The 22,738-nt window shown below is 50.3% G+C and overlaps 2 protein-coding genes across 2 annotated transcripts; one reads left to right on the forward strand and one right to left on the reverse strand.

Annotated features, from left to right (window-relative positions):
- Positions 1 to 88: 88 nt before the first annotated feature.
- Positions 89 to 4,800, forward strand: LOC119434411 (beta-scruin; the record flags this gene model as incomplete). Its single annotated transcript, XM_037701568.1, has 3 exons — positions 89 to 431; positions 1,996 to 2,634; positions 4,231 to 4,800. Coding segments are annotated over 3 exons (1,552 nt in total), but the record flags the coding sequence as incomplete, so codon positions are not given.
- A 44-nt stretch (positions 4,801 to 4,844) lies between these two features.
- On the reverse strand, positions 4,845 to 14,231 carry LOC119434412 (uncharacterized). The gene is made up of 4 exons (XM_037701570.2): positions 13,530 to 14,231; positions 9,879 to 10,216; positions 8,169 to 8,516; positions 4,845 to 4,963 (listed from the first exon to the last, which is right to left on the reverse strand). Exons 1-4 carry the CDS (start codon positions 13,687 to 13,689, stop codon positions 4,862 to 4,864), a joined length of 948 nt encoding a protein of 315 aa, XP_037557498.2. The 5' UTR covers positions 13,690 to 14,231; the 3' UTR covers positions 4,845 to 4,861.
- Between the last annotated feature and the right edge of the window lie 8,507 nt (positions 14,232 to 22,738).

A 22,738-nucleotide genomic window follows, 5' to 3' on the forward strand; every position in this document is an offset into this window, starting at 1 on the left:
CACTAAAACGTTCGGTCTCAACTGCACAGTATATGGCGGTTGTAGCGCCCACGAAAAGTTCAGTGTTTGAGCACCGCCGAACGCGCAGGTCGCGGCCCCGCACCTACCTGGCCGAGGACGGGCCGGCCATCGACTGGGACGAGAACGGCGTGGTCAAGAACTTCGAGAAGTGCTCGTACACGCGTGAGAACCAGGCGCTGAGGCACGACGCGGCCACTTGCATCCAGGACACGTACCGACGCCACCGCGGCTGGCCGCTGCGCTCGGTGCTTCCGCGGCTGGACTCCGAGATGGGCGCGGCGGAGACACCCTACGCCGAGTTCGTGCCCACGTGGGTGGACTCGAGTGAGTCGCTGTCGACCAAAGTGCGCCGCGACGCCTCGCAGGACATGCACGTCGACTTGACGCCTTACGAGGCGCAACTTGAGCTGGTACGACGAGCCGTCAGCTGTACGATGTATATATTTCTTACGTTAGTTTGCCCTTCGGCATCATGCATGACTACGCTACACGCGATTGGGAATCCCTGCTGAAGTTCAAGAAGGAGCGGAAATACAGTTGTGGTCGCCACGTATTACGGCCACTCCAGGGTGCGCTTGACAGTGTTGCATTTATGCACCACTTTAATACACCACTTTCTCGTCCCCTTTGTCACGCTGCTTTTCCGTCATGAAGCCGTACCAACATGCTCAAGTTCAGGCCCTTTTGTATTTAATAAAGAGTATGCATAAAAACATGAAAGCGTCGAACAGGTTTCTTTTTTCTTCTTCCCGCCAAACATCTGCGCCGCATATGATTCGCACAAGATTTGGTGTTTCTGCATCTACCGCTGTCCCGGTACCTGTGCGTTTTACAGGAGCAGTTATTTATTTTTGTGTGTCGCTGCTATAGTTTCGATTAGTATTTCTGTCTGCCTCCCCCTGTATTGCAGTACACCCTTTCGTTCATCGGCCTTTTGACACGAAGTTCTTCCTCTCGTAAATGCCATGTATCGCCAACCAATCTGCTTTCAGAATTGAAGAATTTCTGAATTTTCAGAAGAATCTCGCTGCCTCTCACCACAACCAACTTCGTTGCTGGTGCAGACCTCGTTCGTCCTTACCATACGCGGACAGCGCACCTCACTCGTTCTCCTTAATAACAAACACTGCAAATAGCGTGGCACACAAGAGCCAGAGGGCAATTAGCGCTACCAATTAGGCCGCTTTATTGCGCAGTGAAATCAGTCGCTTGTCCTCTGCCCTCTCTTTGTAACTCGATGGCCCATAGCCGGTTATAGCCCAATGTCTACACGTTCTTCGGGACCCTCGTTTCAGACGTCCGTGACCATGGTAGTTCCTCCTCCAACAATAGTGTTGGCCCACAGTCTATGGCGCTGATGCGCAGCAGGTCGCGGATCGATTCCTGGCCACATTTCGACGTAGACGAAATGCAAAAAACGGTCGCGCATTTAGATCTGAGTTCACGTTAAAGAACCCTATGTGGTTTACATTAATTGGGATGCTAGCCACTGTGCCTTGGAACCTTAAAGTTACACTTCAATTTTAAGTTAATTTTTTATACGAACTTGGTCCATCCGCAACGAAGCACTTGTACACTTGACACTCACTCGGCTCGGTGGTTCAGGGCTCTGGTTCAGTGGATGTATGGTGTTCTCCCATTGAGCGTGACGTAGTGGGTTCGGCTCCCCACTTCGGCGGCCGCGTTCATATATGGCGGCAGAAAGCAGGAAAGCTCGTGTAGCGGTCGTTTTCGGCGCACCTTATAGAATCCCAAGTTGTCAAAATTAACTCAAAGCCCTCCACTACGCGGCGCCTATCATACTCACTGTACTGCTTTGGAGCGTGCAACTCGATCACTCTTACTCTAATCTCCTACACATATCCCTACGGAGGCCAAGTTATGATACGCTCCCTGTTATCATTCATTCATTCATTCATTCATTCATTCATTCATTCATTCATTCATTCATTCATTCATTCATCGCTATTACAGGTCACGCGGTGCCAGGCCTGGGTGCGCCGGTTCCTGGCACTGCGGAACTACAAGCGCGTCCACGCCCGCGTTCGGCCCGTGGTCGAGCTCGAGGCGGTGCTGGACGAAGACGACCCGTACCAGCACTTTCTGGTGCGCCACCCGGGTTCGCGGTCCATGCCGGCGATCACGTGGGACTCGTACCCGTCGCGGACGCTACCGTGGCACACGGGTCCGCTCCAGGACCCGGACTGCGCCGTCGTGCTGCTCCTGGGGGGCGTGGAGCCGGCCAAGAGCCACGAGCTGGCCACCGGCTGCGCCATGCTACGCTACCACCCGCTCAAGCGCGAGCTGACCCGGTGCGGCCGGCTGCCCCAGCCGCGGCACAACCACACGGCCGCCTACCTGGACGGCTACGTCTACGTGGTGGGCGGCTTCGACACGCGCAACACGCACCTGGCCATCAAGTACGCGACGCGCACCTGCTTCCGGATGCCGCTCGAGGAGAACGGCGCCGGCAAGTGGGAGCGCGTGGCCGACATGAACCACTCGCGGTGCAACCACGCCACGGTGGCCATGGGCCACAAGCTGTACGCCGTCGCGGGACAGGACGAATTCGACCGTTTCCTCGCCTCGGTCGAGATCTACGACCCCACGCAGGTATTCGGTTTGATCGGGTCAAGTTGCGCTCACATATGCATTCGTCGAGATGTAGGCCCCGAAGCGACACGCTGTACTTGCGAAAGCACAGCCACCGTCATATGAACACGCTTTAAGCTCATTTTCGCTTCTCCTGAGGAGGGTGCTGGAGACTTCGGGTCTGAGTGCCTTGAATGCGTCTTCCTTCCAACGCGTTCGATGCCTGCTTTAGACAGCACGTGCTTGTTAAAGTTAAGGCGCTAGATGTCGTCATTGTTCGGCTTAAGTCTGACGGTGGCTGAACATATAACAATCGACGTAACTGGCTTATCGTGAAATAATACCGCTAATTGGCCCCGTTTCCCCCAAAAATTATGTTGCTTAGAGCATTTTATAGCCTTAGTCTGCCAGCCACGCGAACAATATATCGGTCAGTCTGGAGACGATATCCGCGGCAATGACCAACCGTGGACGGCCCTTACATGAAACTTTTTGATATGGTCCTCGTTATTTTTTTCTTTCTTTCTTTAATGGTTGATTAGTTATACAGTGCTCATGTACGTTGAATTCTACGGGCGAAAGTCTTCATAATATTTGTGACGCGTATCAGATAAGCTACCCCCGTCCACTATACGCAATTCGTTACTCGAAGCTGGTTTCTCTGCAATGCAGGTTCTTCTAACAAGAAGCCCACTTGGCTCATTCTCCGAGTTTTAGTGGCGATAGTCCTTACATGGGAAGTGCTCACATTGTGTGGGTGTTACCTCAACCATGATAAGCATCGTCATATAGAAATTAGCCTATTAGGGATAAGCAGCTAGTAGTGGCATCCAGGGTGGAACGTGGACATTTTCGATTCTGAGAGAGGCGCTTAACCCGCACACTATGTGGCCTCTTTGTAACCCGGAGTCGCGCCGCACTTGGCACACTTTTTCAACTGGTTTAATTACTTGATGCGCATTTGAGATAGCAAGGCTTCACGCCGTACTTCTGGAGTCTACAGCTGTCTAATAAATCATAAGTTGGCCCGGCGTCCTCGTCGTCTACTTCCATGGCGAACGGAACTGGCGGGAAACCGCCACGCACATGGAGCGAAATTACTCAATTACTATAATTAGATGAAAAGTGTCAATGAGAAAATTGTAGAGCAGCATGAAAAAATCCCGATACAGCTTTCTGTTGCTCGCTACATGCTACATAAAAGTGTTTTTCCGAGCATGAAAGAAGCCCGCGAATACACGCAAAATTGCCGCGCGACTGGCCGCTCGGGGCACTTTGCGGGTATGCGCGGGCATCTTTCACGCTCGCCAAAACACTTTTATGTAGCACGTATTGAGCAACAGAAATAAGCTGTATCGGGAGCTTCTCGTGTTGCTCTACAGTTTTCTCATTGACACTTTTCTAATTATAATAATTGAGAAGTTGATTAATTAACACTAATTGTGCAATTGGGCGGAATGCAACAAATAGTCTGAGTATCTCCAAGCGACGGCAAACAACATTACCTTGGTTCTGTCCAGCTACCTAGCATTTGCATATATTGAAAGTTTGGCATAAGTGAAACACCCTGTACAGTGCGTCTCCCCCGAATTGGCCAACTGTGGTTGGTCGGCACAGGACCAGTGGACCGAGTGTCCGGTGCCGCTGTGCTGCAAGATGTCCGCGTGCGGCGCCGCGCTCCACGCCGGCTACCTGCACATCGCGGGCGGCGTCGTTCAGTCGAGGCGGCGCACGGACAAGGTGTTCCTGGTGCCCTCGGTCGAGCACTGGGACTCGGCGTGCCAGCGGTGGCTGCGCGAGGCGGCCCAGCTGCCGACGGGCCGGGGCTCGCTGGCGCTCGTCTCGTACATGGACCAGCTGTTCGCCGTCGGCGGCCTCACCAGGGGCGACGACTGCCTGCTGGACGTCACGGCCGACGTGCTCTGGTACGACGGCAAGAGAGGCGTCTGGAGACCCGCGGCGCCGCTGCCTCAGCCGCGGCACAGCGCGTGCGTGGTGAACGCGGACGACGTCATACTGCTGTTCGGGGGCCTGGTGAACGTGAACCAGACCGAGGCCAGCGCGGACGTCCTCACCTACGGGTTCCGGCAGGACCTGTGGGAGCAGGCGGGCCAGCTGCCCTGCAGCATGACCGGATTCGCTGCGGTCGTCCTGCCGCGATTGAAACGATCGGCCAACACTCATTGACGACGATCGCCTCCCCCGCCTCTTTCGGCTTTTATTAATGACGTCACAAACACACGATCGATTAAAACGCGCACCCGAGCCGAGGTCCGCAGTGTCGTTTGCCGCTGTCCATTTGGAGCGCCTTGGCCCTTCGGGCTTCCGTCTCCGACAGAGGTCTCGTCAGCTGCGTAAAAAGAAAAGACGCATGCGTTGGTGACGTTGTGTGTGTATGTGCTTCGGCAGCGCGTATAGACCTTGTACGCACGTAGTTATCTGTAGGTTGCTGGTTATCAGTGCATCAGAGATAAATATAGCGATAACGATAGGTAATTTTTTTCCAGGGTGCACCGGGAGCACCACTGCTGGCGTCTGGAAATGCGCAGAACGCACTGATTAGTAATACAACTTCTGAAAGTCTTAACACACATTTATTAGTATCACCAGGTCAAGTCTTAAACTCACGCAGCCGTGTAGTGTCGGAGGTGTGTGTCTCTATGCTATATACTCGAACATCCCCGTCACCGTGAGTCGTCGTCTCTTGAGACGATTGAAACGCCACTTTACGTTCACGAACGCACAAACCTGTCATATAACGTTTCCATAGAGGAACGCAGGTTCCATGATTTGGGGAGGCTGTAAACTATTCCGGCTATCACAACGCATCGTTATCAATGCTCGATAACTACGTCGCTATAGCTTCTTATACACGTGGTGTGATTGCGTTCTTGGACCTTCTTCAATGAATAACTCATTACAATGCTTTCTTTTACTATGTTTACTGCCTTCTCTATACTTTCGAAATGTGTTGCTCTTACATTTAAACGCCATATACTTGCAAGCATATTTATGACTGATTTCACTATATTTCTGTGGCGCTCTAAAGCCGCAGCTTCTGCAGCAACCTTGTGTGCACGGTTCAGAAATCAAATAGCCCTAAATTGTTTTCATTTTTGCTGAAACAGTCTGAATGTACGGATGTCCGCATTTTTGTCTATAGAGCGCTGAGGCGTGCATGCACTGCGAGGCTAAGGTGGCGATGTCTTGAGAGAATACTTTCGAACACCGGGATAGCCGCAGACACGGTAGCCCAAATATTCGATCGTCCACACCGTGAACCTAACAACTGGTCTGCTATAATACATGTGTCACACGGTGCACTTTCGATCGCGATCGAGCGTGATCTGCATCGAATTTCTCATTCGCTTTTGGCTTCTGCGCAAGCTACCGGAGGCAGCCAGTCGTGGTCGGGAATTTTGATCCTGAATGGGTTCGATCGCGATCGAAAGTGGCTGTGACACTGGTATAACAATTATTTTTGTTAATGTAGGCATCGTAATAACGTCAAACATCGGGCTTAATTTACGCAGATGACTGCGTCGTATATACAGTGATTAATAATACTAATAAAGTGGTGTTACAAGCCGACCTTGACAAAATATATGCTTGGTGCCACGCGTGGTCTATGTCTTTAAAAATTAAATTATGGGGTTTTACGTGCCAAAATCACGGTCTGATTGTGAGGCACGCCGTAGTGGGAGACTCCGAAAATTTTGACCACCTGGGGTTCTTTAACGTGCATCTAAATCTAATAGAAACTTTAATATAATAGAAAAGATATTAAAGAGGGGTGGTCGGAGCCTCTCAGTCCAGGGCCCCACTGGCCTCTGCCGCCTGCCTGACCTGGCTAATTAAAGACTTTTGTCTTGCCAGGTCAGAGCGGGCGAGCTGTGCCTCCCACTGCTCCATTGTGTCACTGGTATTTGGTCTATGAGGGTGCTTAGCGCACTCCCAAGTTACGTGAATCTAAATACACAGGTGCTTTCACATTTCGCGACCATGGAAATGCGGCCGCCGTGGGCGGGATTCTATCCCGCGACCTAGTGCTCAGCAGCCCAACACCATAGCTACTGAGCAACCACAGCGCGTTTGGTCTATGTCTTCAACATCGCTATGTGCGAATACATGCGCTTTTCTCGGAAACGCGAGTCACTTCCGGGCCCATTACTATTTGAGTAATCTGCTTCTTCCGCAAACAACTGAAGCGAAATATTTACGTGTCATCTTTTCATCGCACCTGACTTGGAATCGCCACACATGATCAAGAACTTTTAAAGCTGCATGCACTCTCAACTTTATTCGCCGAAATTTTAGACGTGCCCATCAGGAAGTAAAGGAACGATTGTATTGATCAAACATTCGTCGCATTTTCGAGTACGCTTGCACTGTATGGGACTCACATAAGCAGAATCTTGTCGACTGACTGGAAATGTTTCAGAATCGAGCTGCTCGTTTCGTGACTAATAATTTTAAGTTTCCAGCAGTATTACAGAAATGAAAAAACTCGCTCGGTTGGCCTAATCTGTCATCGCGATGGAAGCTTGCCCGCATTACCTTCATCGCCCAGCCTTTCTATCCCTCTCAGGCCCTGAGACACAGTGAGCGGAAAAACCGTACAATAAAATTACAAGCGGGCAGAGTTCGCGCTTTCGTCACACCGAGCTTGGCAGTTGGAGCGCACTTTCCACTCGCAAAACATCGCGTCAAAAGTGAAAACTCTATCACTTGGGCATTTGATGGCCGTGTGGCGCTGTCGGACCAAGTCGTTCTACGTGACCGACGATATGGCAACTTTATTGCCGCACAGTGCGCAATGCGTCACGGCTCTATACTTTATTTGCGCGCTCGCGTGACCGGCGCTAGCATGGCATAACACAAGTGCCGTGACGTCACGCAAGAGGACCGATAGTGCGTATACTATCAAACGGGAACGGTGACATACAAGCAGCAGCGCTTATCAGGCAATTGATTTTTTGCTCGCGCGGTGAATTCTTCGCCCCACTTTTGTGACGTTGCGGTTCCAGGCGCACGCAGGCCTTGATAAGTAATGTCCGGATAACAAAGGGACTGCGCCACTGCGCGTTTACAACCGTGACGTCAAGCGGACTGGCTGGCAGCCCGTATTTCAGTGCGAGACGCCGGATACGCTCTTTGCAAAATAAATAAAAGGAAGGTTGTGTAGATATGGCGTCCATATACCTATTTGATGGCATCACATTCGTAACAAGCCTATAGGTGACGTCAAACCCCTAAAAGACCCTCCAGTCGTAACAAACTTAGATAACGTCATATTCAGTGCGCGCAGGAATTGTCATTAGGGTGATCTGATGGAGTGTGCAAGACCATGACGTCACACATTCCTGGTAGCCCATACATTTCAGTGCGTGATGCCAGGGACATTAGCCGCACGATCGTCTTCTCTGCAAAGCGTGCGTTCACGAAAGGAATGCTACCTTGATGACGTTCACGTTCCTTGATGACGCCACATCCGTGACAGACTAACGCCGACGCGGCAATGCCTATAGATAGAATTAGAGCGCACAGGGCCGCACCTGGTACAGGACAACGCCCAGGTTGAAAGTAGCGGCGAGCAGTTCTAGAAGCCAACGGCGGTCGAGCCTAAAAAAGCCCATCGCGTCGGGCCTCGGGTCGACGCAACCCTCGGCGCGGGCCTTGAGCGCCTGGACCCTGCTGCAGCCGGGGCCCCGTGCTAGGCTGCAGCCGGGTTCCAGCTGCATTACGCGATTGTCGGTCGCCAGGGCGTCGGTGGCCAGCAGCAGGAGCAGCAGGTTCCACAGGCAGTGGGCCAGCTGCGCCAGCGAGTACAGGACCAGCCCCCAGAGGAAGCCGCGCACAGACACCGCCATGACGGCCTGCCGCAGGGCCACCGTGATCCCGACCTGGCACGTGACGCCGAAAGAGAGAGGGAGAAAAAAATGATTTAAATGACCACTCGATCTTGGCCTATTTCGGAAAGTGGTGAGTAAAGGGAAAGGAGCTAATATCCGCTTATACACTCTTAATCTTGTTCCACATAAGTACCAAAAAATAAAACCCCTCCCCTACCGGGAACAGGAGTGCACGCGAAGCTTGTCCAACCCTAGGGGAGGGGTTGGTTAGATGTTTAAGCGTTCGAGACGTTCACGGGCCCGCTGCCGCTGCCGTTCCTTCAACGCAACCTGCTATTCCGCAGAACGAACCAAACGCGCCTCATCTGACTGCCGGGCCTTATCTGTCGGGAAACGGCGGGCGCGAGGCGAGCGAACACGCGATCACACCCTTTCCCTCCTCCGGAGAGAGGGGACGCCTGTGATTAGCTGGGCGTATGACGTGATCGCGCTCGCCAGCTGCCGGCGCCGCGTCTACTTCTTCGTGCATACAAAACCCTGCTTTAAAGGGTGCGTATGATGAACCGACAGTGGCTGAATCGGTTAGCGTAGTGGTCTCGCAACCCGGAGGTCGGTGCTTTGATTCCGCAGCCCGACGAGCAATTTTCGCACGGCTTGGGTTTTCATACAGCGAAGCAGGCTAGGTTCTAGGAGATTGCGTCCGTAGAAAACCGGAAGTGTAATGCACAACAATTTCAGACACGTCGCGCCACCTCGTGGAGTCTTTTATGAGATAACCACTCGGCTGATTTAAAGGAAATTCGTGGCATTTGAGAGAGGAAGCTAAATTCTAACATGGATTTTTAAGGCCATAGCGTTATTTGCATCTTTCGCCTGTTTTTATGATTGCTGGTCGATGGCCGGTCTTTCACCGCTGATGCAAAGGCACGTGCTCCCGAGCAACCGAGTTGCGCCGAACATGAATTATCTTGCGACGCACATTTCTGTCGCGCGAGAGCTTTGTGCAATGCTTAGATGTTGTGGTTGGAGCGCTCGGGAAGGACAGCGCTCCTCTTCTCCATCTCTCCCTCCCCCTATGGAGGATGAGGGAGAGGAGGATGGCCTTCCGCGCCTGCGCTCGCGTCTCTGATACAACGCACACACACACATGATGAGTCGGCTTATATAGCCACCTATATACGACCACAATATATGAGCTGGTTAACGGCTCTTTTTTCTATCGAATTACCCAACGAAACAACAAACGCTAAGTATTCTCGCTGCAACAGAAGTATGCCTTCAAACGCACCATTCCTTTCATAAAGCGAGTAGCTTTCTGCAAGGTTTCTGCTAGCTACTCGCATACGTTGGTAATCGTCGTCCGCAGAATTCATCCCCCTCCCAATGTAATGCATCCTTTGCCGCACTGCTCACCGCGCTGTTGGCTGCCCACACCAGAAGCAGCGGACCGGAGCGGGGACACTCGAGGGCCGCCCAGCAGAGCAGGCCGCTGGCTGCCACCACGCCGGCGTAGTCGACGATGCACGAGACGGGCACGAGCAGCGACTGGGCGCCACCCGGGCTGACGTCGATGCACAGGATGAGCAGTCCGGCCAGCGTGGCCTGGTCGTTGAGCAGGAACGTCTTCAGCAGGTGCGGCACGTACGCCACTGCGTACAGGATCATCTCGACGAGCGCGGCCAGTCGCAGCCACAGGGGCTGCCTGCCTCCGCGCTTGCCGCGGTGCCGGATAGCCGCCGCGCACAGAAGCCCTGCAGCGGTCGTGCCAAAGGTTAACCGAGGCAGTTTACCGTATACGCAGTGGTAGACTTAGTAAAGCACCGCACGCGTACTGCGGCGGAAGACGTGGGTGCGGTCCCACTTGCAGCAAGTTATCTTTGCGTCAACTTTCATTTCCCTTCACCTTTTATTGCGATAGCAATTATATGGACACTCCAAGCAGATTTCTGCCGTCGCCGTCGCCATGAGGTTCCCCAAGGGCGATGAAATCGTCGCCGCGCGCCGTATGCGCGAGTGAAAGCACGCGGGGGACGCGCGCTATCACGGAGAGCGAACGCACAAGCGGAAAGCAAACGCGACTTGCGTCGCGCGAAAAATCGTGGGGGTATGGGAGGGAGGGAGGCGGGGCGACGTTGTGCTGTGCAGCAACAAATGCGTATCTTGCAACCGGACGCAAGGGGAACTGCACTCAATCTGCCACGCGCAAGGAGGAAAGCGGGAAGGCAGCGCGGGAGGGAGGGGGGGGGGGGCAGGGTCTACTCTGCCAAAAACAGCGCTTGTACTTTGCCCGGCTGCGGTAGTCGCCCGCACCAGTCTCTTAAAAGTGATCTCCACACGGCTCTGACCTTTTGTATGCGCTGTGCATTCGCCGCTCAGTTTCCGTTGAAGTGATAGACCGCACGAACCTTCGCTCACTGCGGCGGCTGCGCTTGCTGCCAGCGTTTTGACAGTGGTTGTCTGCGGTCATTGAGTGTGATCTATTCATGTTTACTTGTGCGCGCTGACACCACGCTTGTTAATTCAGTTAGTGAACGAATGTGTCCAAGTTTATGCAGCCGATAAAACTACTATCCCTACTTCGAATAGGTCTCAACTAATTTGCTATCGCAATTGATGCTTCGCCATTCGGGCGAAACTGCGTCATTTTTTATTTCTACACTTCAACTAAACGTAACAATTTACTTGCACTATGCTTTCTCTGGCTTCATTATCTTTTACTTCGAATCAGTGGCGTAGCCAGGGGATGCACACCGGGAACGTGAACTCCCCCCCGCCCCAGCTCTCTCTGAAAAAAGAATGTCCAGGCTATGCCAGTGCTTCGTATATATAGTTGTAACTGACAGAAAAAGATGAATGCCTCGGATTCTTCTCGCTCAAACAGAACTATATAGAGGTGTTCTAACTAGCAAATTTTGGAGCCCTGATACGAAGAAGGGTGGGAAGGTTGGGGTAGCTGTGTTCCATTATGTAACAATTGTGTGTAACAATTAAAGGACGACACGAGACAGGTACGAGCGCTAACTTCCAACCAGGTTTATTGTGGAAATGCTGTGATTTATACAGGTTCCTCAGGAAGTAGTACTGCAAGAAGGCGGCCGGTATATCTAGAATAAAAAAAAAAACTTGGAAGTTAGCGCGATCGTCCCTGCCTCGTCACTCTCGTGTCGTCCTGTTGTTAGTGCTTCGCGCTAACATGCATTTGTACGGTATAACACTGACATTGTATCGTTGGTTACTGTTTTTATCTTTCGTATCGATGTTCGTTATTGGTATTCTAGATTTTGTAATATGTTTAGTTTTTTGCCCTTATTCATTATAGTTAATTCAGTGTATTTTGGTTGTAAATTGGGTGTACTCCATCTGTTGTCACTTTGCTGTTACTGCCCTTGTAACAGGTGGTGGGAGCTAGTCAAGCTCTCTTTCTCGCACTCTCGTAATTTACTGTCATTGCACCATATATAGTTCGTTGTACCGCATGACCGCAAGGATGTGGATACGACTCCCGGCCGCGGCGGGTGGGTGGGTGGGTGTGTGTGTGTGTGTGTGTGAAATAACTTTTATTGGAGGTCCGGCGAGGACGCGAACTCGTCGCGCACCCGGCTAGTTCCACGTCGGGACCGGCAGGTCTAGCCCACTCTGTGTGTGTGTGTGTTGGGCCATAACCTAATATTAAAATAAACGGAATATAAAATGCGATACGAGGCAAGACTGTTTGGTTGGTATTCGAAACTGTATAAAACTGATATTGCATGCTATTAAAGCGATCCACAAGTAAAGCGAGCACTCGGACACATAGGGGAGTGTTTTGCGAAGGCAATTACATTGCGAAAAATGCCCCGAAACATTCGAGGGGTACAGTGGATGTCCAGCGCCTCCTTCTGTCCAAATTTTATAGTCGGCAAGGCCGCGAACTTCTCGCTGGCAACTCCAAACATATTGCTTGCTACGCAGGTTTTTTATCGCAGCACATATAGTCGTTGTTTAAAAACTGACTAGCCCAAAAAAGAAATACAGTGGAACGTCGTTAACACGTACGCGTTCCTGTTTGTAACGTTCTTCCGGCTCTTGCGCCATGGAACACCGGTCCCGTTTAGTTTCAATAGGGTCACGTGTATTAATGTTGTCGCGTTTCCAGGTGATTTAAAATATATTATAAATCACCTGGATCTTCTAAATGTAGCGAAAGACTTTGATCTCGCCGCCAAGCTACGCGATTGGAAGATAACTTCAGCCCCCCCCCCCCTTTTTTTTTTACCCTGTTTGGGCCACGTGGAGCTGGAAGACGACACTCGCGCGTATCGTTTTCCATTCTCAACTGGCACGCACGTTTGCACCCGGAAGTGTCCTTTGATATGATACCGCTTTGATATGACGATAACTGATTTCGTCAGTTGCCGGGTTATTTTCCGTCTGTTCACGCAAAGGAAAAGGAGCGAACGGCTTTAAAAGAGACACCGAACTCCCGGATTGGCCGCCTAATGTCACCCAGCCATTTAATACAACGCGGCTCGTAGCGCTCGCGCAAATACATCTTTTACTCTTGGCACAAACCACGAGGTGCTGTCGGCAGTTGTCGCTACTTTTAGAAGATCCAGGGGCTTTAATGTTTGCGGACACTGTCTCGTGACCATGCATGAATAAATCGTTGTGCGTTTACTGCGAGGAAACTGAGAAATGGCTACGAGTGCTCGTAAAGAGACTGTTATTAACGAAGATTCGACCCTACAGCGCGAGATAGAATTACAAACGTCATTCACTACTACGACGGCTCCAAAAAGATTTCCATCGTTCAGTCGAACCGCGAGGTAACGATAATTAACGAGTTTTACTGAGCTGGTTTTCTATTTGGGGTAAATGAGGTTCTATGTGATATCTTTTTTATCTCATCAAAACTGCTGCCGCACGCGTTATCGTATGTTACGTTTTCCTGGATAACACGTTTTTTTTTTTTTACCGTGTTCTCCTACAAAGCGTATCACCGGGGGCTCTCTACTGCATCTTTCCTCGCTTCTCGCACACTGCACCAAACTCACGCTCCCGTTCACCCAGCAAATGGCCGTTTACCTGCGGTCAGGCGCACAATCACGGCTGCAGTGTCAAGTTTGATGGCTTGGTCGCGCTCGGCCCGCCAGCACAGCAGCTCACCGACCACGCGCAGTATCAACGCCGGAATCATGCACGTCAGCAGCAGGAGCAAGACGAAGGCCTGCTTAGGCGCCGCCATTCGACTGACTGGTCCGGGCCGGAGGCCAGAGTCAATTGTTGCACCGAGCGACTGCAGCCAAAACGCGGCGCATGACCCTTTCCCGCGCCCCCCGACCGATGTTCAGCTGTCAGCCCGTGTCATTTAAACTGCCCTCTCTCTCCTTCATACTGGATCTGTCCTACTAGATCCGTGCAATGCCGTCAAAGCTACGGAACACGCGTCAGCCAATCGGAAACGAGAATCAGAATAGGGGCCCGTCAGCTGTCGGCGATACTAATCCCCCAGTGCAGCGGACACCAGTGGGACCGAGGTGTGACGGTTGAATTAGCGCGCACAGGTGGGCACAACGCAACAGCGGGCGCACCTTTTTAACGCGAAAGCGTTAAGGCTCCCGTGTCGCAAAAAATCCGGTGTCGGCGCCAACCGTGATTTGGCGAAAAATCATTCCGAGCCAAAACCACGCAGGCCCTCCGTAGACATTGAATGCTTCTTTACCACTAAAGTTGCTCACGCTTTGTCTTAGATTATTTACAAAGTTATTCCTCGGAATTATGACAATGACAGCCCACAAACAAATGTAATAAAACAACACCGACAGCGCATGCCTTTTGTGTTCTGTATAGTTCTGTATAGTTATTTCTGCCTGCACTTGATTGTTTTTCCCTGGTTTTCGCAATCTTTTCCTTATGGAAACTAACTAGTCCCATTGTATAGATTATATTCTTGGTTATTTCGTTTGTTTAGTTTGTATGAGACATGTTATTGTTACGGCTTATGTTTTTGATATCTTTTTCGCTCTCGTGTTTTTCGAACAATTGCGATACCATTATGCCTATCATTGCTTATTTGTCCTAATTGGTTGGAGATGTTTTTTACTATGCCCTGTTGTTAGAACACATTTTTTTCTTCATTTGCTTCGCATGGTTCGCGATGCTCAATTTTGTGCAAATGGCATTTGTAAACAATGATGTACTGCTTTTGTGTTTATTGACGCCGCGCAAACGCCAATGCGCGGGCCTGCGGCTTCGTCAAGCTGTCCATGTGGCAGCTTTTTCTGCATGCCCCTCGCGTCACGTACTGATGCGTCATGTACTGATGCGTCATGTACTGATGCAAATAAACATCATTGTCATTGTCATCATTGTCATCTTCTCAGACTGAAATATTAAAAGTGCGAAACAATAACAGAAGATCGGCCCACGCAAGCGGCCTCGTTTCTTACCAGAAAGCGCGCCTTCGTGCATAGCGTTCGCCGCCAGCGTTTCCCGGTAAACATTACGGTTACATGAGCTGCAGTTGCCGGGAAGCTTGAGAAGCAGTCAAGGATCTTTGAATGCGATTGCGTTCCACTCTTAAAGGCGTAGCTTAGGCGTCCTCCATTTTTTTTTTTTTTTTCATTCTTCAGTAGCCGAAGCGATCCACAGCTCTGACCACGCTGCACGGTTTTGGTGAGACGGAGCGTATAGCTGCGTGGACACGCGGGCGTTGCCTCGGCGACGCGACGACGACGCTCGATCAGCTCGTCAGAGCGCATCAGTGAGTTAATTGACTGCTTCGTGCATCGACCGGTTGTTTAATTGGAGAACGTGCTGCTAATGAGCCATGTACCATAGCTATCACCGAACTTTAAAGGGCCTCGCTATATGTTTCGATTGGGGGACATCACGGGGAGCTTGAATATTTCACGTCTCTGACGAAGTCCCGGCCTGGTCATACCGATTGCCCTGTTTTCTTTTTATTCTAACGTAAGCGAAATGGCCCGCTGCCGACTTTTCTCCCAAGACAGAACCCTAATTGAATTTTTCGATAAGTTTTGTAAATTATTTCGAGCAACCATAGAGAAAACATGCGTTCTAAAATACATGCAGAGAACACGTAGAAAATATGAAGGTATTTCTTTATTTACTTTGTGCTGCTTCACATTAAAATATTACACAGTGAAAACACCTTGTCCCAGGCACGCAGTATTGGGGGACTCCGGAAATTTGGACCACCTGTGGTTATGCCTATCATTGCACCTAATATGCACCTAAATCTAAGTACACGGGTGTTTTCGCATTTCGGCCCCATCGAAATGCGGCCGCCGTGGCCGGGATTCGAGCCCGCGACCTCGTGCTCAGCAGCCCGACACCATAACCAATGAGCAACCACGGCGAGTTCGCGCTGCTGAGCTCGAGATCGCGGGTACGATAGGAATGAAACGCAACAACGATCGTGTACTTAGAATGATGTGTATCTTAAAGATCCCAGGTGGTGAAAATTAATCCAGAGTCTCCACCTACGGTCAGCTTCATAGTTTAGGCACGTACAATCCTTGGATTTATTTTTGACTTTTTCTGTTTTCTCATTTAACGTGGTTAGAGGCCTTAGGTCTTGCAATGTATGCTGACTTCAATCTAGCACATTTTTTTTACGTTTCCTTCATGTTTTTTTTTTCCCTCGTGAATACGTATAGACAAAGGCGAACGTGTTACTGGACGTACAGCACAACGACACATGTGCAGCTAATGGAAATGTACACCTTACAAGATGGTAAAATGACAGACCAAAGGAAAGGCAGTGCATGTCCATGTTTTTAAGTACAGGTGCACCCAGTATGGGTGCTAGATATCTAACAACCTATAGAGCAGCAAAAAGAACCGAAATGCATATTTTATACATATATCTGGATAAGGACCCGCACAGATATCTTCAAGACGTTTTTACGAAACGTTTTCTAGCCGTTTTAGCAAGATGATAGTTTGAAACAGCTTAACAAGGTGCCTTCTAGGCGTCTTCCGCGGAACGTCCTCAAGACGTACATAAAAGGACGTTTTGTAGCCGTCTTGAATAGCTGTAGACGTCCTAGTTCATTTTGGCTGGTCCAAGACGGCTACAAAACGTCTTGTGTTCAGTGGGTAAGGTTGCCCTTGGGCTCCCTCAGAGCACTAGCACGGAACGGGTGGAGAAGCTAGGAGTGTACAACACCTTCGAAGGTGTTTTTCGCGGCCGTTTTTGTGTCTCAGAGAGAGGTTAGGCAAAACCAAACAAGGGAGAACTGTTCTAAACAGACTGGGGTATGCGCCTCGTCCGTTTTATAGCGCAGGCGATACATTACTTCTCGATAGGGAGGTCGCAACCACCCTTACGACCAACGATTCCTTGCGGACTTCATCGGCCAGCGCTGAAGCACGCCGCAAGCGATGCCCTGGACTGAGGGCGTCGATGCATTTTTTATCGCAGAATAAAGTGATTTCTCTCTCTATTGATAGGGAAATTCGGGCACGTATATGCGTGGCACCAATCCCAAAAATATGAACCCGAAGTACCACGGGAGAAGACGAGAGGCTCGGGTGCGAGCATTGCGAAGGAGTTTCGAAGGCAAGCCGGACGTCTACTACACGGACGCAAGTTACTCTGGATGTGGCATACATCGCCACGTGTCAGGAATGGGTAGTAGGAGCATCAGTGAAAACCGCATGCAAGGCAACGGCTGAGGCGACCGCGGTAGCTTTAGCTTTGAAGGACCCCGAATGCATAGGGACATCCGCGGCTGTCCTCACCGACTCACAGGCGGTGTGTCGCCTCTTCCTGTCAGGGGCGGTACCCTGGGCGGTGATTAGGATCATATATGCAATAAGCTATGTAATTTTCACAGCCTCACGTGGTGCCCGGCACACGAAGGCATGGAGGGAAATACGAGGGTAGACCGAATAGCTCGAGTACAAAATATCCGAGCGTCGGACCAGCCACGTAGGGACTTTCCAACGACTGCGAGAGATATATTAGAACAACAAAGAGAGGAAATACGGGAGTTCGGCAGGCCCCATCCAAAATTGACCAGACGGCAAGCGACGGACTGGCGCCAACTCCAAACAAACACTTATCCTAATATACACAAGCTAAGAAAACATGGCGAAGCGTACGCAGACAAATGTCCGTGGTGTGGCGAAAAGCCTACATTGGCACACCTCACACTCATGTGCGCCAGAAGACCTCCACAAGCGAACACACACAAATTTACTTAAAAAAAAACACTTTCTAAGGCAGTGGGAGGCATGGCTTGCGGACGAGGAACAGGACAGTCAGCTGGCTCTCCTGGACCAAGCCCAGCGAGCCGCTCAATCCAGTGGGGCCCTGGACTAGGGGCTCCACCCACATTTTCCTTATTTTTTTTTTGCCTTTTCCCAATAAAGTTCATCTCTCTCTCTCTCTCTCTCTCTCTCTCTCTCTCTCTCTCTAGTAGATCACAGTGAAGCCAACGCGTTCCCAAGACCCAAGGGAACCTGGTGCGATCATAAGTAGTGCAAAAATGTGCCAAAAAATTATCTCCTCTTATCGCGTTATCGCGCGTACTGCGTACGGCACACCGCGCTGTCATATCTTGATTTCGCCAGCCGAGAGGGGAAGGGGAGCAGTTATCATCTTTGCCTATGCCTCCGCCCCGTTGTCAGACTAACCGCCGCACGCAACAGCTGCGTCACATAAGGAAGGAGCTTTGCGCCGATCCCCAGTCTCTTGCATACGTAATCATGCGAACGACAATAAAAATTTGGAGTCGGACATCTCGGAGCGCAGACACGCTAGAAGAATTCTTCCAACTGATACTGTGTAGAAACACGACTGCTTCTAACTTTTCAATACAAACATGCCCACTTACCGCAGTCAAGAAAAAGTTAATTATTCAATTTTAGTTACATGGGCTGCCGACAGCGATAATTATCATCTGACTTTGTGTTAGAGCACTGCACGGGCTCGGGCTTACCCGAAAGCCCGGGACCGGCCCGGCCCGTGGGCCGGGCCGGGCCGGGTAGAGCAGTTTTTTCACGGGCTCGGGCCGGGCTCGGGCACGGCGTGTGCTTTTTGACCCGGGCCCGGGCCGGGCTCAGGTTTTTTGACGCGGGCCCGGGCCGGGCTCGGGCTTTCTGCGAGTTATTCTCGGGCTTCTCAACTCTGAAAAACATGTATTTTTCGGTCTCGGGCCGGGTTCGGGCCAGTTTCGAGTCGGGCTCGGGCCGGGCTCGGGCTTAAGGTAAAGGGGTGGCGGGCCGGGCCGGGCGGGTAACGTAGATTATTTCCGGGCCCGGGCCGGGCCCGGGTCTCGCCATAAAAGTTCTGATCGGGCTCGGGCGGGCCGCCCAATGTAAGAACGGGCCCGGGCCGGGCCCGGGCCGCAAAAATCGGCCCGTGCAGTGCTCTACTTTGTGTACCCCTGGCCATGTAACTTATTTGTACAGGTGGCCTTCGCGTGCCTCCCAGTGCCTAATTTTAGGAAACTCAGGAAGCTTAATCTTCAACACCTGTATATACATCACTCCCCATGCTAATGCACGTGCTGACGCCGATTTACGCGATGAATAAACGGATTTGCGTAGATATTGGCTTTCCCGAAAGAATAAACGGACATGCGTAGAGTGGCTTTCCTGGAAAAGAGGTAAACATATAATCCCGTTACAATGTCAGAGGTCCACTTCTCTGAAAAGCGGCGGCGCATACGTCTCTGCTCATGCTGACGCCGATTCAAGCGATGAGCACATGGACAAATATTGAATTCCTGTCGGTTCGCCAGGTCCACTCACTTCCCTTGAAAGCCATGGGTCAGCGCATACGTCACTACGTTGTGCTAATGCTCGTGCTGACCCTATTTCACGCTATGAATAAACGTACATGCGCAAATTGCATTTCTCGAAAAATAATGATAAGCCCAGTGATGCCAATCTAAGTCCACGTTTTATCCCTAGATTGACCCCCGTTTTTGAGGACCGCGACACCATGGCGCCCTGTGTTTTACGCGGCGAGACACAGCGTAATGACGCTGTCATTACTTGACTTTTGGTGTTTCCGTGCGTTTCATGCCTCAATGGAAGAAGTGGCAATTAATAGTGCGCAGGTTTTTTTGCTCGGTTTAAGCGACGATACTTCTCCGTGCAGCGAGCACAGAGTTGAAGAACTGAAAGCTGAGCGGGTATACGTATACCTATGCATGAATTCATGGTCAGCGCAAAAGAGGGCATTTTGCGCTCGTGTCGTCTATAGTTCTTTCCTTCGTCCGTGTGTTTAAAGCGCTACCCCAGTATGAATATCATCCCACAGTTGGCGTGGATATTGGGTGTGTCCTGCGTAAGGGTAACGGAAGCTGAACATTAGGAAAAGGCGGAACTGAGCCGCCCCATATTTCCGAGGACCGGGTGGGCTCACGCCATTCTATTCCCCCTGCTTCGGGAGCCTACGGGCTTGATATATGTCAGTGAGCACTTGACTCAACAAAACAAACGGCTAATTTCGCAGACACTGCAGAGAAAGAGTCCGGTAATGTGGAATCTTGTTTGGACCTGCGGCGGCACGATTTTCGCCATGGAGAGTTGAAAATGCGGCAACGCTTCCATATTGACTGACAGGGATCTTAGCAGAGGGGAGACAAAAGTGCATGTAACGAGAAGCGACTGTTCATCGGAATAGCAGTAAACCCACTGAACACAAGACGTTTTGTAGCCGTCTTGGACCAGCCAGAATGAACTAGAACTTCTACAACTATTCAAGACGGCTAGAAAACGTCCTTTTATGTACGTCTTGAGGACGTCCTGCGGGAGACGCCTAGAAGGCATCTTGTTAAGCTGTTTTAAATTCATCTTGCTAGGACGGCTAGAAAACGTTTTGTAAAAACGTCTTGAAGATAACTGTGCAGGTCCTTATCCAGACATATGTATAAAATATGCATTCCGGTTCTTTTCGCTGCTTTATTGCAGTTGTTAGATATCTAGCACCCATACTGGCCCCACAGCATGTGCTTAAAAACATGTACATGTACAGCCTTTCCTTTGGTCTGTCATTTTGGCGCCCTGTGTTTTACGCGGCGAGACACAGCGTAATGACGCTGTCATTACTTGACTTTTGGTGTTTCCGTGCGTTTCATGCCTCAATGGAAGAAGTGGCAATTAAGAGGGTTAGTGCGCAGGTTTTTTTGCTCGGTTTAAGCGACGATACTTCTCTGTGCAGTGAGCAGAGTTGAAGAACTGAAAGCTGAGCGGGTATACGTATACCTATGCATGAATTCATGGTACGTACCTATATATATATATTGTACCGGAGCACATCGGCACCAGCTCTGTGCCAGCCAGTGTGTGGAAGAAGACGTTGACGATCGTGTGGTTCGCGCTAGGTTGGTTTTCAACGATCCGGCTTGTTAAACCGCTCTATCAAGTCTACCTGCAAAATACTCTTGTTGCATTTGGTGGAGGTGATGGAGGTGCTATATATATAATATATATATATATATATATATATATATATATATATATATATATATATTCAGGAAAAGCGGTCATTTTGCGCTCGTGTCGTCTAAATTTCTTTCCTTCGTCCGTGTGTTTAAAGCACTACCCCAAGTATGAATATGATCACACAGTTGGCGTGGATATGGGGTGTGTCCTGCGTAAAGGTAACTGAAGCTGAAGATTATGAAAAGGCGGAACTGAGCTGCCCCCATTTTCGAGGACCGGGTGGGCTCACTCCATTCTATTCCCCCTGCTTCAGAAGGCTTGATATATGTCAGTGAGCAATTGACTCAGCAGAACAAACGGCTAATTTTGCAGACACTGCAGTGAAAGAGTCCGGTAATGTGGAAGCTTGTTTGGACCTGCGGCGGCACGACTTTCGCCATGGAGAGTTGAAAATGCGGCAACGCTTCCATATTGACTGACAGGGATCTTGGCAGAGGCGAGACAAAAGTGCATGTAACGTGAAGCGACTGTTCATCGGAAAAGCAGTAATGATCAGTTCGGTTATCGCGTAAATCGACGTCAGCGCGTGCGTGGGAAGTGATGTATGCGATGAACCAGCGCTTTCGAGAGAACCTATATTCGACCTTGCTGAGACAATATTTTCTTGGGCTATAGGCTTGGCGTTCTTTCATTTTTTCGAGAAAGTTATTCTCATCTTATCAGTTTAGCTATCACGTAAATCAACGTGAGCGCGTGCGTGGGAAGTGATGTATGCGATGAACCAGCGCTTTCGAGAGAACCTACTCGACCTTGCTGAGACAATATTTTCTTGGGCTGCTTGGCGTTATTTCATTTTTTCGAGAAAGTTATTCTCGGCTTATCAGTTTAGCTATCGCGTAAATCGACGTCAGCGCGTGCGTGGGAAATGATGTATGCGATGAACCAGCGCTTGCGAGAGAACCTATTCAACCTTGCTGAGACAATATTTTCTTGGGCTATAGGCTTGGCGTTCTTTCATTTTTTCGAGAAAGCTATTCTCCGCTTATCAGTTTAGCTATCACGTAAATCAACGTCAGCGCGTGCGTGGGAAGTGATGTATGCGATGAACCAGCGCTTTCGAGAGAACCTATATTCGACCTTGCTGAGACAATATTTTGTTGGGCTATAGGCTTGGCGTTCTTTCATTTTTCGAGAATGTTATTCTCGGCTTATCAGTTTAGCTATCGCGTAAATCAACGTCAGCGCGTGCGTGGGAAGTGATGTATGCGATGAACCAGCGCTTTCGAGAGAACCTATTCGACCTTGCTGGGACAATATTTTCTTGGGCTATAGGCTTGGCGTTCTTTCATTTTTTTCGAGAAAGCTATTCTCCGCTTATCAGTTTAGCTATCGCGTAAATCAACGTCAGCGCGTGCGTGGGAAGTGATGTATGCGATGAACCAGCGCTTTCGAGAGAACCTATTCGACCTTGCTGAGACAATATTTTCTTGGGCTATAGGCTTGGCGTTCTTTCATTTTTTCGAGAAAGTTATTCTCGGCTTATCAGTTTAGCTATCGCGTAAATCAACGTCAGCGCGTGCGTGGGAAGTGATGTATGCGATGAACCAGCGCTTTCGAGAGAACCTATTCGACCTTGCTGAGACAATATTTTCTTGGGCTATAGGCTTGGCGTTCTTTCATTTTTTCGAGAAAGTTATTCTCGGCTTATCAGTTTAGCTATCGCGTAAATCAACGTGAGCGCGTGCGTGGGAAGTGATGTATGCGATGAACCAGCGCTTTCGAGAGAACCTATTCGACCTTGCTGAGACAATATTTTCTTGGGCTATAGGCTTGGCGTTCTTTCATTTTTTCGAGAAAGTTATTCTCGG

Source organism: Dermacentor silvarum, unplaced genomic scaffold (assembly GCF_013339745.2).
Source record: "Dermacentor silvarum isolate Dsil-2018 unplaced genomic scaffold, BIME_Dsil_1.4 Seq105, whole genome shotgun sequence".
In the NCBI taxonomy this organism is placed as follows: Eukaryota; Metazoa; Arthropoda; class Arachnida; order Ixodida; family Ixodidae; genus Dermacentor; species Dermacentor silvarum.

Coding starts and splice junctions, on each gene's coding strand:
- LOC119434412 (XM_037701570.2), bottom strand. CDS start 13,689: ATGGCGGCGCCTAAGCAGGCCTTCGTCTTGCTCCTGCTGCTGACGTGC. Junction 10,217..13,529: donor GATTGTGCGCCTGACCGCAG/GTAAACGGCCAT, acceptor CGACCGCTGCAG/GGCTTCTGTGCGCGGCGGCT. Junction 4,964..8,168: donor TGGGCGTTGTCCTGTACCAG/GTGCGGCCCTGT, acceptor CTTTTTACGCAG/CTGACGAGACCTCTGTCGGA.